The following is a 17,070-nucleotide window of genomic DNA, read 5'->3' as shown; positions in this document are numbered from 1 at the left end:
AATTTAAATTTTTTCTTTTAGCATAACAATAAAAAGTCTATGGAATTTTAAGAAAAACACCGGTACGCTTATTTACTTTCTTAAAGTATTAAGAAAATACATTTCAATCGGTGACATTCGTGCGTTTTCCTAACGCAAATTAGTGAGGTTGGTGAAAATGAACGGAAAACAAATCAATAATGTTACGGTTTATGTATTTAGAACAAAACTGAACAACTAAAGCTACACAAGTTTTACTTATTGATTATTCTGTAGGGACGATCGGGAGCAAAATTCTTTTGTTCGACTGTAATACGTGTATACAGTTATCCCGATAAACGTAATCGATACAGCTTGATGTCGAATCGTTTTGAATCGAATTATATATAAGTTCTTTTGTACGAATGCCAAGAGAGATTTTTATGTAGGGATTATCCTTTGTGAAAATATTCCAGGCTCTTTCCGGTATATATTAATGTTTAATTCTCACAATAACAATGTTAAACCCTTTTAGCCATCTCGAATTTTATCTTGGCCAAACAGGAAATGACGTCAGAGATAACGCAGTTGTGGCAAAGTAAGAACACAAGTCGTAAGTCAAAGCGGACACGTCGAGGTTGCGCGGGGCGAAAAAACAGTTATGTGTCGTAAATAATGGACGGGAGTGTAAAGATGTCAGGGATGGCCGTAATTCACTCTCCACAGGTGACTGGAACGGTCGCCATCTTTCTCTTCGCTTGGGTAACAAGCCACACCTCCCACCTGGCCTATCACCACGCCCCGACGGTGTTTTAACCAATGAGAAAAATTCCCACCTTATGCAAAGTGCATTTGTAGGGATTTTCTTCTTATCCCCCTCGCGCCAGTTTTGTTTTCCGTGATCGATATATCGGCCCGACGGGGTTCTCTGTTTGTGCATGTGCGTGCCCAATGCGCCGAATAATGTGTTGATCCGGCAGAGTAAACAGGACTGACTCTTGTTGATCCTCGATACAACCCACAGATGAAATTCTTCAGTACATTTCTTTAATCTGGCCCCAAACTTGGCAAATTCATCAACGACCCGTACACAGAATTTAAAAGAAATTACCATCTCGTTAACTCCGTCTCATCGCCTTCCGTACTTTTAATGAGATTGCTGAGAAAAATACAAGTCATTTCAAAATATATTTTTCTATAAGTAGGCTATAGCAAAGAGAAAAAAGTGAATTTCTATAAGTAATAATAACAAAATGGAATTTAATACTCACTCCTAACACATTTAAATCTATTGAATATAGAAACAAAAATATTGCTAAATTTTCATCCAAGTTAGGAAAAAGTCTAAACTCGGACATTCCTTGTTAATATATAAACTGAGTAAGTGTTAGATCAGTCTTTCATCTGAGGATTCTCCAGGCAGCATCCCGTGATTCAGTGATCCTTAAGCGAGCGTCTCGAGATTCGGGAATCCTTAGGGCATCGTCTGTCATTCGAGGATCTTTGCAGCAGCATCCTAGGATTAAGGTTTTCGGAAAGAATCCCAAGGTTCCATTCAGTTTCTTGTGACGAATTTAAGGATTCAAAAATGAAATTTTGTAGAATTTGAATAATTTGTTTCTTGACATAAAATATTTAGAAGTATTCGCTTTCGTTCGAGTTGAATTACGTATGCTAATAGACTTACGTCAATACCTTGGAGAAAAATTAAACGCTAATATTTTATCAAATTAGGTGTCTTTGTGTCCTTGGTTTTGTACTTAATTTGTCTACAAGGACCTAATTTTACTACTAGGACTTATTTTTCACCACAGGTGAAAAATAACTGAAATAAAGACTGTTTTTCTGATTGTTCCGCAATTTAAGAAAACACCAGTCACCAGTATAATAAGTCCTAGTAATAAAATTAGGTCCTTCTAGACCAGTGATTCTCAAACTTTTTCGATCCACCGCCCCCTTTGTTCCATAAAGTTATACCCAACGCCCCTAACCCATTTTCTCTTGTGTGAGAAAAGGATTGGAAATATTCTTAGGAAAACTTTTCTACGAATCTCACACTTTGTGCCCTTACTGTACATTGTTCTCATCATCTGGAAACCATTAAACGCAATGTTTCCTCTTATCAGCCCCAATTTTGCCTTTGGTCACCGTTCAATACCCTGCCTCTATCATAGATCTATTCATCGCGCCAGAAGGGGGCGTTATTGCTTACTTTGAGAAACGCTGAGCTAAAATAAAAGTCAATGTGTTAGAAATATTCAAGTTGTGACCTTCAATAAAAAATAAAATATATATAAAATGTCAACATTTTATCTATATTTCGTCGAATTTTTATATATAGAATTTGTATGCCGTCGCCCCTCTATATTTCCTTAACGTCCCCCAATTCTCTTTGAGCCTTCTACTGCCCCCCTGAAAGCCTCCAGCGCCCACAAGGGGGCGTTATCGCCCACTTTGAGAAACGCTGTTCTAGACAAATGAAGTATATTTTATATTTAAGTCTATTGAATTATTGCGCATTCAGGAAATACTATCGAACAATGCATGAAAGAGATTCTTCGCCTAGATATGAGTATCGAGTACGAAATTCCTCCAATTAATCACGAGACGATGTAGAAAATGTAGAACAAAACCGAACAACCATATTAAGGCTAACTTGAACTATTTGTTTAGTATTTGGCTAGAGATTGCACCCGGGGCATTAACGCGCAATGAATCATATAGTTTTAAGTTTGACAATTACGACAGCGGATTCGATCGGTTCGAGTATATAAAATGAAACCTTGAACTACACTGGAAAAATCAATAGAATTCGGAAGGTTTCGAACTCGGATCACTCCGATAGCAGAAAGATTTGTATAGCTAGAAGGCATACAAATCTTCCTAATTTCAGGCGTACTGCTTACAAATACTTTGCAAATTCGTTCCTAGTCCACACATACAGATCATAGAACAGAGCCAATTATGACGGCGCACAGCTTATAGCTCATTACGTCTACTGCAGACGTCTGTTACATACAGAATAGACGGATATCGCGCATTTAGCTACGAAGAAAGCGATATTTATCAGTATCGAGCCTTCCATTTCCTCCATAGCCAAAGAGTTTACGTTTACATGGTTTTATTTAACTTTCAAAGGACTCGATGGCGTAGTTAAGGAAACATCAGAGATAAATTATGGATGGAAAAGACGGTTAGGTTAATTGCACCCAAAAGAAAGATGGAGAAACGAGTAGGAACAGATTTGCCATTTGTTGAATTAGAAAGGCATAAATCTGGCTGAAACCATCTTGACATAAATCACAAAGTCGATGCGTGTGATTCACTTTTAACTTTTAAAAATGGATCTAATTTGTCTGTGTTGGAAATTTTTTTCTCTTAATGTTTGCATCGTCTAGCAAATTCAACAGGCGCCATATTTATCAGTCGGTGGCAGCAACGGGGCAAAAATTAATTTCTCAGACACGAGGAAATTGTACGTTTGAATAAAATCGTCTTGGCTTCAAATTGTTATCCTCTGTTAATAAATACAAAGTAGAAGACTCGTAGCTTCTCTCGGAGGTAATCGTGGAATTAACAACGAGATTTCTGACCCTCGGGGATAAGTTCCGCATGGCTCGTCTTTACATCATTAACCCTTCTAAGCCAGCAATTCTTAATAAAACTTACGATGCTGGCTAGCATGACTAAGTTATATTTCGCTAAACAATCATTATCGTCAATTCATCGTGGTAGGAACACGATAGAATAATTTTTCTCGTAGGGCTTGGCAATATTTTGTTATAATTCCCTCCTCCTCAAGCCCTCCGAGGGGCAAAAAACGAAAAATTCTTCAGTATATCTTTTCTAGTATTGGCTATAATTTGACTAATGTCGATACTCTCACCGAGTTTTAAGCTAATAAGTAGAATCGTTAAGTATCGGTTATTTTACAGAAGATGGGTCGTCCAACAATTTATTGCAGCTTATTATTGTGCTGACTGTCTGAGAGAGCGACTTCTGCTGCAGAAAAGTCCATAACTCTCCCGCTGGGCTCTCTTCTCTCGTGTCCATCACTCAGGCACAAAGCTCAACTTGTCCGAGACAGCTGGCCATTATCTCCGTCCTTCTACACTTAAGGTGACCAAAGATTTACAGATATTGCAAAGTCCATACCTTCGGCAACTTCCATGTAATTACAGCTGCTTCTTGTTTCTTACAAAAATCTTCTTTTAAGTCTTCCGGCTGCATTTAAAATTTAAAGATTTCCTAAAAAGATGTGCGGAGAAGTGAACTTCGGTGAGTGTTGTGACAGTGTCTTGCGGGTAGAAATGGATTTTTGCTGGGATAAATAGGGTGCCATTAGGTAATCCCAATCGAATCAACAGTAATTTGTTTACCAAACGACACCTTTTGCCAGTCTGCTGCAGTCGAGCATCGATTGTAGACGTGGCTGACTGATTGGTACATGGCCACCGATACAATTGTTAGACTGCCAGTCTTAAATCGATGATCGTTTACTCGTTGACTTGTAGGGATATTCGGTCGATAACCCAACGGAAACCACCTCTTTCCTATCGCCTTTAATTTTTGACATTTTCGCTTTCCTTTCTCTCCTCTACAACTTTTATACAACGTGGTAAATAATTTCTTAAGATTTATCCAGTCAAACCGCATCCCTTACTAATGCTGTTCGATTTCATCTTTCTCGCGCTTTATTCTACTTGATATAGATTCTAATTAATATATTATTAGTCTAATGTTTATTTAATACGTAAATTTTTATAATATTTTAATATTTATATAAAAGTAAAGTAAATAGACCTATAAGTTATATTGACTGTAGTTGTAGCACGATTTACCAAGTGCAGAACACGTGTTATAGCTAACGTAGGCCTATTGTTTCTCCCCACAGAGACCGCCCTCCCAGTCCCTGAATTCCTATAGCACCGGTCCCGACGATGTAAGGTCTCCAGCAGGGTCGACAGGGACACCGGGCCCCCTCTCCCAACAACCCAGCTCCCAGCAGAGCACCGACAATAACAGCGAAGCTGGTAAGTCACCATTTATCACTTTTCGGGGGTAAGGGTAGAAGGAATTCTATTTCCTCGCCCGTGGCAATAATCCGCTGCTTAATTCGAGAATTTTTGAAAAATCTCTCCATCCGGAAAGTGGAATTTAAGGGTTAAAATTGGTAAATTGCGTCACGTGATCGATAAGCAGCCTTTGCCAGTGCGGTTTAAAAGAAACGGTAAAATAGCTTATCATTTCTTTAAAAAGCACTGCCGTCCCCCTTTTAATAGGCAGTGTATGGGACTAAGTTATCTTCATTGGGCAACAATCAGCGATACTCGAAAATGTAGAAGCGCAGCCGGTAGCTAAGTCTTGTCGATGCAGTTCCTGTGACAAATTTTATGTGGCTCATAAAATGTCAACTTGAAGTTTATGGTGTATCAAATGGGAAGGCTTTTTCCCCCTTTCTACCTTTTTTCCATCTACCATACACTCCATACTCTATATAACTGCAGTCACTTCCCCTCATTAGGTGCCGTTTCTACCTCTTTCGACCTGATAACTTATCGAAAGCGAGAAAAACTATACTTTTGTAAAAAGGAATGCTGTTAATCTTATCGGAAAAATACGGCAAACACGCAGCAATGGGATGTTGTTGGACTTTACAATTTGTCTAACGAAAATACAAGGTGAAGTGCCCATGTTATCTTAACGTTTTTATCTCGTCGCTACTGAATTATTTTATTTATTCATCTATCAAAATGCTTTTATAAGACTTTCCAGGGTTAACTATCAAAATTTTACAGTTAAGGCCCCTACAAGAGCAGCGATAAGTCTTATTTTCACATTTACGTTCGAGTTAAAAGAGTCCACTTTTTCTTCATTTTAACATATTTTTAAATCTCTTTCATTGGCGGCAGAAGGAACGTGTGAAAGTTCATCTTATGTGTTAACTCTTCATATTTAAAAGTGGTTTTTTCCACTCGTTTAGCCGTATGAAACTTACAAGATGATGATTTTCCCCTCACATTTTGGAATAATTAATATTTTAGGTAATTAAAGAACTTGTACAATTTCGAGATTTAGCGCAACAAGATCACGTTATGACTTCAATTTGTTATCTATGCCACCCGCTATGCATTTCGCTGCTTCTATGCCCTTTCTTCAAAGCATTAATTCAACACGCGTCTATAAAAGAGTGCCACCACCCGAGCTCCAGTCTCTAAACTTAATTCTTAAAGCTAGTAAAAAGTCGGGTCCAATTTCGTAAAGAAAAAGCCGAATTTCAAAAAACTTCAGCGCAGGAGTTGCCAAAGACCCGAAGCCATTTATAGACGATTATTTTCGAGTCATAGAGCACACTTGGAGACTTTTACATCTCCTCTCGCCGCTCCCGTAATTCCTCGCTCATTACAGCTAAACTGGACAGTTGGGAAAAGGCAAGGAGGCAAGAGGAAAAGTAAAAAAGGAAAAAAAAGCCATTTTGCCGACTCATTTCGATGCTAAACAAAGTCTAAAATGTTAATTAGAAAAACAAGGGAGAAGTGAGAAAGGGTGGGAGGAAAAAAACACTCTTAGACTTCAATTACATTTTCTTTCACGCGCCAACGATTTTACTACATTTTTATTCGATATTATTGGAGTAAGGAGCATCCGAATGTAAGGAAAAAGTTTTAAAACGTGTACAAAACTCCCTCCTTGTTAATTTTATATATGTCCTAGAAGTCTAGATAAGTAATTCGGGTTTCCGGTCCTCACCCGACACTAAATTGAAACTGGTCTCTCGCGTGAGAAGCGGAGCAACGTGGGAAAATATGGACAAACTACCTGTTGAAAACTGCGGCTTTCATATGCGTTTATAGATAGGTTGTATGAAGAAGGGGAAAAAAAGGCCGAGCGTAGCAAAAATGGCAACGCTCCTTCCCCATTCACCAGGTGTCGAGGACAAAACGTTTCCCTGGTCCTCCCGCGTTGTTTAGGGAGCAGCAAAGCATCCTCATTCAATGCCTCCTATTGTGTTCTTAAAGAGGATAATCCTTAAAGTGGCGCGCATCCAGTCAGAAGTGACGAGAACATCTCTTTGTTGGAAGGGTCTTTTTCGTGTTTTTACGTGAAAATTATTACTTATTGGTGAAGAAATCCCGAGCATTTTTTGCTCTTCTCTACCCCATTGTGGTGGAAAGTGGTAGGAATCGAAACAAAAAAAAAGTTGATCGAATGATCTTGGCCCCAGTGGGGAACTCGTGTTCAATCACGTCGAGTGGGGAAGTGCCGCATTGTCCTAGATGATTAATTGCCTCTCGCTATGTGGATCCTGTATTAAAATTAAAATAAAGGGATAGTAGAGCACCACCCGAGGTAGATTTATGATTCGAGATGCACCTCGCCAATTCGGAGGATAAGATCAGTCGGTGAGCCTGCAAATTAGGATGGAAGATATAATCGTAAATCCTGTGATTTGCGAAAGAATCACATTAGAAGTTACCAATAGAGTAGAGTGGCAGGGATGATGGCAACTTAAAGGGAGGTTTCAGGATATCTACGGTAACTTCGATACTATTGAGCGCCCGATTTTGTATGGCTGCGATCCAGTATTTTCTTAGAAACTATCTCGTTGTTTTTAAATTCCAGTCTACCTCTTGAAGCTTGGAGTGAATCTTCTCTAACAGATATTACAGAATATTCCCTGGAAGCTTAAATTCTAGCATTTGGGGTTTCGGAAAGAAAAAAAATATAATGCTCAGTTGAGCACATAATAAATCTTGAAGAATCGAAGATGATGAGAAAATCGGAGGAAGATCATCAACTTGTATTTCTGGAACCAATGTATCTTTTTGAATTCAAGAAATACAATAGGCCGAACATAAGTTTATTCCAGAAAAATATGATAAATTGTACGAAAATAAAGAAAAAAGAGACTAAAAACAGAACAGGAACATCAGAGACACGGGATGATAAATCTCGAAAGATGGCGAAAGACGAATGGAATTAGAGGAAGACCCATTGACTCGCGTTTTTAGAAACCGGTTCGTTCTTTATAACAAGGAATATAACTGACAAAAGTTATATTCCTTGTTATACTTCCGCAGAAATACCATAAATTAAGGAAAAAACTAGGAGCGTGGGTGAATTACAACTAGTAACGTTTTCTTAAAATCTCTATTAGCAATTTGGGAATTGTCACGAGAAGGGAGCACTGTATAACAGCGCGTGATGGCCAATTACAAACTGTGAACGTGTGTGCGCGCGCGCGTCGGGCACGGAGAAAGGATGGTTACTACCCCGAGTGATTTTTCATTCGAGAAACGAGCTTATTTGTTAAAGAAGGTGTCGACGTCCGCACGCGGTCCACCCGGATAAGTGCTGGGTCGGTGCCAGACTAAAGGGGCTGAAAGGGAAGCGAAGTATCCACACCTGGCAACATTTATCAAATGAATAAGACGCCGTCATTACGGCGAAAGGACCTCATTGGTCGGGGCAAGTTTAAATATTCAAAATAACAAATGTAACTGTCAGTCGAATCTTTTTTGCATGCACGTTGAATAATTAAAGTGCTTTACTTCTCCAACAACCCTTACCTCGGGGACTTGTTCCCTATGAAATATTGACGTTACCCATTTTTTCATTTTTTTGTAAACCAATTTTTTCCGTCCTACCTAGATTAGTTTTTGAATTCTTGTTGTGCCGAGAAGAACAAATGAATCATGTCTTCTCCAGGATCTCCCTCTTTTTCTCCCATTCTTCTTTCTATTTTTTTATTCTTTTCTGTCAAGTTTCGAGGGGTTGGCCAGCCGGGCTTAAGTGGATTACTAAGGAAAGGGTCACGTGACGTGTCGACGCAGGCGGAAGCGCGAGAAAGTCGTCATCCATCAATTCCGGTCGGAAGATGTCCGACGTAGTTTCGGTTTCCTTCGTCGATTCCGTTCGAGAAGAGATCGAGTGTTGCCGGACAGAAAAGAACAAACCCCGAGGAGGTTGGAAGAAATCAATTTACGGGCGCCGAATCTTTGGTAATGCATCAGAGGCGGTTCGAAAGTCCTTCCAGCACAGGGTTCCGAGGGAGACTCTAAAGGACACATTAGCATACAAATGGCTGCGAAAACCGGCACCCATCTCCGGGTTAATCGAATGCTTTCTAGTAGTCGTCCGTGTTTCGCCCGGGGCACTGGTTATTAATATTATATATATATTTTTTAATCTAGGGTAGACGGTGTTCTAGTGACCCGGATGGAGGAAAAGAGGGCTTTCTCGTCACTCCGACGGGATGATTAAGGGCGACAATCGAATGCTGCGTCTGCTCCTTGTCCGGTTGGTAGACAGGTCCCATAAATCAGCCCCCGCTTACCGGGGCCGTTTAAACAGGATTGTCATTGTATTCTAATGAATGGCACGGCATTCCTCCTCGTGCGTGATAAGATACCATCCCTTTACTTTTTCCTTTACGGCTTCTACGTAAACGACGACTCCACTTTCTACTCTCCCTTCCCTCGTCCCCTCTGGCCGAATTTGTCGCCGGTCTCGCTTAGGACGCCATTTTTTTTTTCGGGGTTGGAAGGCCGACGGGCGGAAGAAAATGGCGCCGGAAGACCGCGGTAGGACGAAAACGGAACCGTCGGCTCGGAGCGGGTGGAAGGGGTGTTTATTTGTCAGAGGCGTGTTAACAGCTTCTGCCGCTGACACGTCATTAATTCCAGACTTCATCCGCCATTGTTCTGTCACGTAGAAAGGGGGGAGAAGGGAGGAAAACGAATTCGTTTCTTTCTCGATGTTGCCGGGGTTGATTATTTATTTGTGTTCGGGACGAGGAGATGGAGAAGCAAAGCGTGTCAAGATTTGATGGTTCCCGCGACTACCATTTCCAAGGGCTACAGGCGAAGGATGAAATTTGTATGAACATCACTTCTCGTCGACGGACGCTGTCCTTTTCACTCTTCTTCCCCGCTCGCAACGCCTCTTTTCTTTCACTCTCCCTCTTCTTTGACGTCTATTTTCTTGCCGCTCTTTATAGTTTCTGTTTCCGTCCACTCCCTCCACTCCGACTTCTCTTTGCAACTTTGCCACGTGACCGGGCCGAGATTTTTCATTAAGGAGTGTTTGGTGCGCGCGGAAGTTGTTTGAATAATTGTTAGGGAAGGGGAAGAGAGAGAGAGAAGGCATTGCCAATCGGACAGGGAAGTTAATAGAAGTGTTCCCCGGGGACGAGTTGGCCCGGCGACGAATGTCAATAGCGAGGAAAGCTCGACAGGACAAACACCGGCTTGGCCGCAATATTCTCCGCTCTTGGCCAGATCACGTGATGAGGAGGCAATGGCTAGTTTGCGTGAAGGTTAATTTGCCGCGGTCCGAGGGGCGACTCGTGACGCGTAAGTCGCTGCTCCGTACTGTTGGTCACGTGAACCGACGGGAAGAAATTCGGGCTTAGAGCGACGTCACGTGACGGATGATTTATTGTACGAACGCCAGGTAATTATCTCGTCGATAGAGTGTAATTCCGACAGCTGCACTTCTTCTGGTTAGGGTCGAAATTAAACCGGGATGCTTGACAGTTGTGACTGACGTGTCCATTAAGCAAATGGAATTGCCTAGGCCAGCTCTTCTTTCTTGTTTTTTCTCTGTCGGTTGCCGGGCGACGCCTCCGCCCTTAGTTTCTGCGTGGCGGAAGGATAAGGAACTACCACTTGGCGGGACGTGTCACGTCGGCCCAACGTCGCCCCCTTTTTGCGTCACGTGATGGAAGAGGGATCGTCCATTGTCGACCACGCGACAATGGGACAAAAGTCGAGGTGGGTGCGGCGGCGGCTGAAGAAGGCAAACAGCCGCTCGGATACAATGGCCGACTTCCTTCGCTTGGACGCGTCGTTCTTCCATTCTTCTCTCCTCCCTTTCCAAACTTAAAGTTCCCATTACCAGGCTTAGGAGAGGTGTGGGGAAGAGAACAAACCTGGCAACCTACAGACACCTGTTAGAGACCAGCTGGCTGCCGTCCCCTCCACAGAGATGGTAGAGGAGGCGTTCGGGCCGATTCTCGACTTTAGTAAAGTGGCTCGGGGGTGTTCTTTACTGGCGGATTGCAAACAGACCGGGGGTTCCCGTCGGGGGACGAAAGAAAGATTAATCGCACGCGGGCAAACAATCGGTAATGAAAGGCCCGAGTGATGGGGTTGTGCAGGATATTGCCGTAGATACACTCGGGATGATTCATGAGTCGGAGGAAGGTGATGGATGACGCCGGCGCGTGTATTTTGCATGACGACTGAACAAATAAGGCCGCATTGTCAACATGCAACTAATAATTCATCGCGGTCATTCGTCGTGGTCCTTTTTTTTATTTTGTCCACGGGCGAAATGAATGATGCAAGAGTTTACAAAACTTCTCACGTGGTGGCGCTGCAAGTTGCGCCGCGTCGCGTCGCTTCGACAGCTAGCGTGACCTGGCTGCGACCAGCGCCACCTAGTAGGATTTTACCTGCCCGTGGCCACGCCAACTTTGCCGTTTTCTCTCAAATCACGCCAGTGGATTCTTGCAGTTATTTTCGATAATCACCCCTTTTATCACACGATTTTTATCGAGGTTATCGGAAGAACTGCGTGTCGCGGCCGTCGCGTGCGAAGGATTTTTGTCGTTACCTTTGTGAGTCGGTATAACGCGGTAGTCACGTGACAGGGTCTTACGTCGGAGGAAGCGGAAGGAAGAGGAGCGGCGGGAAAAAGGAGGATCGACCGCGGAGGAAGAAAGAAAAAGGTCAGGAAGCCATAAAGGAAGGCGGTACTGCTGCATTTTCGGCAGCGGGAACGACAGGGGAGCCATAATCCAGCAGTAAGGGGGAATAAAGAAGTGCAGCGGGCCGTCACGAGCGTCGTCACGTCACGAGGCTCTTTATGGCTCTCCCGACGGCCGGCACGACGCCTGCGGAGACTGATGGGGCCGTCCATCACGAGACATCGCCACTGCACACACCGGTCACGTCTGCAGGTGATTGTTATTGTAATCTACGGTCTTCCACTCCGCAGATGGAAAAATCCCCCGACCGTCACGTGACGCGTTTGTTCCACTGCACGAAGAAAGATTTCTCCGGACGAGCAGGCTCTTACGAACTCGTCCTTTTTCCGGACTCGAATTGGCCGGTCGACCCGTCTCGTCTAGCCTTATTAGACCCTCTTCTCGTCCCTTTTAATCCCAACTCCCTTAACAACCCTTAATCTGTTGGAATGGAACGTCACGTCGGCTTAATTCTGCGAGTGACGAAGTGTTTGTACCCTTCTCCTACTCGTCCCGGGGCCAATTACCGCGGGGAGAACTGCAGCTATCATTAAGGATGGATTAATAAGGTCCGCAGAGCTGGACAGTGGCTAACTAGCTCTCAGCCGGTGTCAAGTGAGAGCGTAATTAAAGACAGCTTCGTGTTACAGCTCTTCTGCACACCGCGGGTGACATTCGACCCTCTCTCTCCCGTTTCCGCCGTCGACTGTCCTCCTTTTCTCCCCTTTCGCTTTCTCTGGTCTTTCCGTTCTGTCATTTGACTTTGTTTCCAAGTCGGCTCGACCCGCCTTGGACAGGAACTTCTTCAAAAATCGGAAATATTCCTTCACTTCCGTTACTGCACGCGGCCGAAGTCTTTTCGCACGTCACGTGACCCGGGTGGCCCGCCACGTAGCTGCGGGTTAATATTTGACGCGATGGCAGGAGGGGAGCCGGAAAAGGCGCGGCGACACCTCTTACGAACGTACGAGAGCTCTTTTAGAGGCCACTCGTCCGGAAAGTTGATTTTATTAAAAGGAATAATCGGCATTAGAATGCTATTACAGTAACAAAAAGGGGAAATTAACCTCTAAATCCTATTCAGCAGAATAGAGTAAAGAGCATTCTGCGGGGAAAAGGGCTTGGAGGCATAATCCCCTAAACCTTGACATTTCTAATCCGGATATTGTTATCTAAGGGATTTCTTCCTCTCTTTCTGTTCGACCCCTCGCATTTTGTCGCCCACCAAAAAAAACAGGCATTTAAGACCCTCCTCGAGACTGTCCCGTGTTGGGGGAAGTTTGGCATTATCCGTTTAGTGGCGCCGGAGTTCCACTTTAAAGTCTCCTTGGCCAAAGAGAAGATCAGAAGTCGCCATTTCCGTTGGCTGCCACTAAATTTTCGGGGAGGGGAATTTTAATTTATCGGTCGGAGGCGAAATTGCGTCATTTCCGGCCCTCGAATGGGCTCCTTTGGAGGATAAGTCGAGAAATTATCCATATTTTTCGTCCGTTTATGGGAGCCCCTCTCGTACTACGCCGGAACTGCAATTGCTCCGGGAGGGAAATGCGGTTTTTGCACTCCGAAAGTAAATTTAAGCCTCTTAACCCGGAACGGGTGGGGCCGTCACGCGATTACTTCTCTTCGGAAACCGGGAAGTAGCTTTATAGGTGGTCACGTGACTGGAAATTGTCTCCTCCTCCTCCTCCGCCGTGGGTTTATTAAACACGTGACGGTGGAAAGTGGGAATTTTTCGGTCACGTGGCCGGCGGTAAGGGGTTCGAAAGCAAGAAATCGGGTAAGCGTTGCGTGAAATGGAATTAGGTGGGTGGACGCGGCCTGTATTATTCATGCGCCATCCTTCAAAGTTTTTATTTCCGGTGGAGAGGAGGCGGCCATGTTGGCGTCGGCAAACCTTCCCGAGGGAATGGAGGAAATGCGTCCATCCAGAAACGGGAGAAGAGGTCCGTTCGCTTTCTCTCCCTTAATACGGCCAAATCCTACGGTAATTTGTCAATGTCAAACGCTGGATGACGCCACATGCTCGGGGATTTGTCCCCTCCGCGCCATTCGCCTGCCGGGTCACGTGATCGGCAGGCCCGGCGGATGGGGTGGGTGGCCGTCGACCTCCCCATTATCGTAATGGAAGTTTTGGGTCCCGAGCGCAAGCCGGCGCGCGCGCCACCGAAAAATGCGCGTATCTCGGGCCCTGGCGCTTTTCTCCGCCGTTGCCTTGGAGACGCAACCCGAGCGTGATTGATGAGCGCGCTATCCCTTCTCCCCGGCAACCGGCCGGATTCCTTGGATCCGCGCAGCCCGGGGTGATCGGGGAAGGAACATTCCTCGGCTCTCCCGCCTCAAATTGGGCAAAGGGGGCCGCGGGCGCCGCTTTTCCCGGCCGACATTTATAAAACTCGCAGCCGTTTGGTCCGAAAAATGCAATATTATTGTGGGTTTCGGTTGAGTCTGCCAGAGGGGAAAGGTCGACAAGGCCAGCGAACGGGAGAGTCCACGTCGACCTTGACTCTGTTTTCCCCACTTGTTTACTCCTCTCCCGTTCGAGTTAAATTGAAATTAAAGAAGGACAACGCGCCGCGGGCTACACACCACCGGTTAGCAGTTACGTGCGCCGAATTTTTTCGCATGCGAAGAGGGAGACATGTTTTATATCGATAGGCGAGATCGATGAAAGGCAGCGTGCCACCATCTTCGCACGCCGTGCCGAAAGACGATACCTCGGCATCACGTGACCGCCCTAGTTAACAACCACTACTTAGAGGATTTCCTTACGCCCGGTGAATAAGAAACCGCGCAGTTTTTCTTTATTCAAGCCCAAATATCGTGTGACGGCGCCGCGGTGGAAGAAAACTCTGGCGCGGGCCGCCAGCTTTCGGACGTGACTCGGCGCCAGGCAGAGGCGGCTAAAAAAAGAAAGCCAGTTCGTCTTTAATTAATATGCAGACTCGCTCGTGCCAATCTGCCGACTTTTTGACCTTCTCTGGTGAAGAGCCGCGGCCCGTGTCTCCGCCCCATGGGAGTTAAGCTCCGCCCACTCCCACGCCGGATTTGTCGAAAGGCGAGTTGTCCAACCAGCTTGTTGCTGCCGCACGGGGGAAAGGGGGATCCACTAAAGACAAAAACCTCCGCTTCGCCTCCTCCCGCTGCTCTTCATCGCGCTGTCCCTTCCTCTTTCTCTTCCTTCGCCCTCCTTATCCGACGGTGTGCTACTATGGTAACAAAATCAGCAATGGCGGCTTTTGTTTCTACACTAGCATCCCGTACAAAAAATACAAAGTACACGAAAAACAACGTTTACACTCGGTCGTCTGTGCCACTTTGATAACAAAAACTGATATTTTTCTCTTAATCCTGGCATAAATTATTTCAAACGACATTATTCTTGAGTAAAAATGCGTTTCCGCAGGACGAAAAGCAAAGGTTAGAGTTGGATAAGGCTAATTTTCTCCAGAATATTTGACAGAATAAGCATTTTCCTTTCGTTTTTGTCTCAAACTTTTGCTGCTGCACAATTAAAATCGGACGATACCGGTTATCCGTCACTATAGACGTAGGCTAGGAATATAGTAGTATATTGAAAAAGAGGCAATGTCGGTTTATAAATAAAATATGAAATGATGGAAGAGGTTGGAGACCAACCTGATGACGAAGTGTGGGGGAAAGGAGAGAGGCGTTATCGTCAACAAGTGGAGCCCAGTGGCCCGGTAGAAGCGTTGCGAGGTGAGAAGCTGGCATCACCTTTCTTCTTCTTTATCAAGCCTTGATAGCATTGCCATGTAATGCCGGCAGTCCATCTTCATTATCTTTCATTTAGACCCTTCTCCGCTTGAAAGCTTCTGAGCTTTCTCTACATCGAATCGGGTTCGTGATCCATTTGCAGTATAAGAAGAAAGATGTTGATGTTGTAGCAGCATCGTCACTAAACCCGCTTAATGCTACCGTTGCATAACCAGTCACTAAAACGGTTTCCGTTTCTACACCATTCCCAACACTATCGTTTCTTCTTTAATTATGTTATGAGCAATAATTCACAATTATTTATGTAGGTTCTCTTACCCCGACAAGCCCAAGACAATTTATTGTCGCAGATGCTCCCCCGGGTAAGAATTTCTTGCAGGCATATTCGTCATAAATACGCCGGTAACGCGTTAAAGAAGGTGTCGCCAGGCTCCCGTAACATTCCTGGCAGTAAATATGCCTACGGGAGGTTGTAGAAACGGCTGGGAGGGCAGTAACGAGTTACTAAAACGTGCATGCAAATCCAGCCGTAATATTAATCAATTCTTTATTATTATAGTAATTAAAATCGTCGTATTTACGTCCTCGGCCGGTGCATCTTTCATCTACTCTGCCGAAAATGCCCCTTAATGCAAATTAGACGAGTCGATGCATCCGCGTAAACCTCGGTCCTAGTCGATGGTTTCGGCCAATGGACAAAGAATAATACGCATTAAAATGGATTTAATGCGTATTATTAGCCATAGAAGAAGGGCGAAAGGAGTACGAGTGACGTCAAACAATCAACAGCTTGTTAAATAAATTCATATTAACAAGGTAAAAGTAAAGTAACAAAAGACTGCCGACTCGGCATTCTTTGTCCTACGGTGCTCGCCTTCATAAGCTGGCAGCCTCTTCTCCGCTAATCAAGCCATTTGCCAAGTCATTTTCATTCATTCTCCACTTTTGCTTGTCGTTGACAAGAAACTCTTGCTTAGCTTATACATGCAAATTAATCCAATTTCCTTTGCTTCGCATTCACCAGGAGAAATGTATATATATCCCAACGAGCTGCGAGCAGGATGGAGAAGAAGGAATGGCAGAAAGGAAAAAACCCTCCCTCGCCCGTTAATTAGCAACTCGTGGAGACTCGGCAATGTTGTAGGGGCGTCCGGTCATGTTAATTAGTTGTCGTGCACTTTCGTCTCACTAAATTACAGGAGATGTCGTGTCCGGTATTAATTAATCGCGTAGATGCTAGTAAATAAAATCCATACACACCGGGGAGATAAAAATCTATAAGAATATCGCGTCGAAAAGAAACTGGTCCGCATTTGATTAAAACTTTATAAATTTGCATCCGTTTCCTGCAGCATTTTGTCCCGCAATCCGCACAGGGCTCTTCGGGTCTATACGGGGCATAAGTACGATACTGCGTAATTTGCTTCTTTCCCTGCATCTTTGTCTTAAACAGTCGGGGGCGTTGTAAATCGGGCCTACTTCTTCGCCAATTCGCCCACCGTAGATGGATAAATGAGCCCATTTCGGCACGAAACGGGACTCGGGGCCCGTAATATCTCCCCGAACTCAAATATGCATGCGGAGTAGAGATAGAAGGACAGAATGTTCGATAAGAGTTAGTAGAA

At 44.3% G+C, this 17,070-nt stretch overlaps 1 protein-coding gene across 8 annotated transcripts in view; it reads left to right on the top strand.

The window, feature by feature from the left end:
• Nucleotides 1–17,070, top strand: part of LOC111626133 (homeobox protein Meis1-like) — an 80,416-nt gene that overhangs the window by 34,365 nt on the left and 28,981 nt on the right. For 6 of the 8 annotated variants that reach the window (XM_023369478.1, XM_023369487.1, XM_023369450.1 and 3 more), the window contains one exon: nucleotides 4,832–4,991. In XM_023369478.1, the coding sequence (XP_023225246.1) occupies nucleotides 4,832–4,991 (160 nt within the window). The remainder of the gene's footprint in view (nucleotides 1–4,831; nucleotides 4,992–17,070) is intronic. The other 2 variants (XM_023369464.1, XM_023369442.1) reach the window with 1 other exon arrangement.

The sequence above is a fragment of the Centruroides sculpturatus genome, unplaced genomic scaffold (assembly GCF_000671375.1).
Source record: "Centruroides sculpturatus isolate CEXI.00-Female unplaced genomic scaffold, Cexi_2.0 scaffold22, whole genome shotgun sequence".
NCBI classification, from domain to species: Eukaryota; Metazoa; Arthropoda; class Arachnida; order Scorpiones; family Buthidae; genus Centruroides; species Centruroides sculpturatus.
Note: the sequence above shows the minus strand (reverse complement) of the source record. Positions and strands in the feature narration are given on the sequence as shown.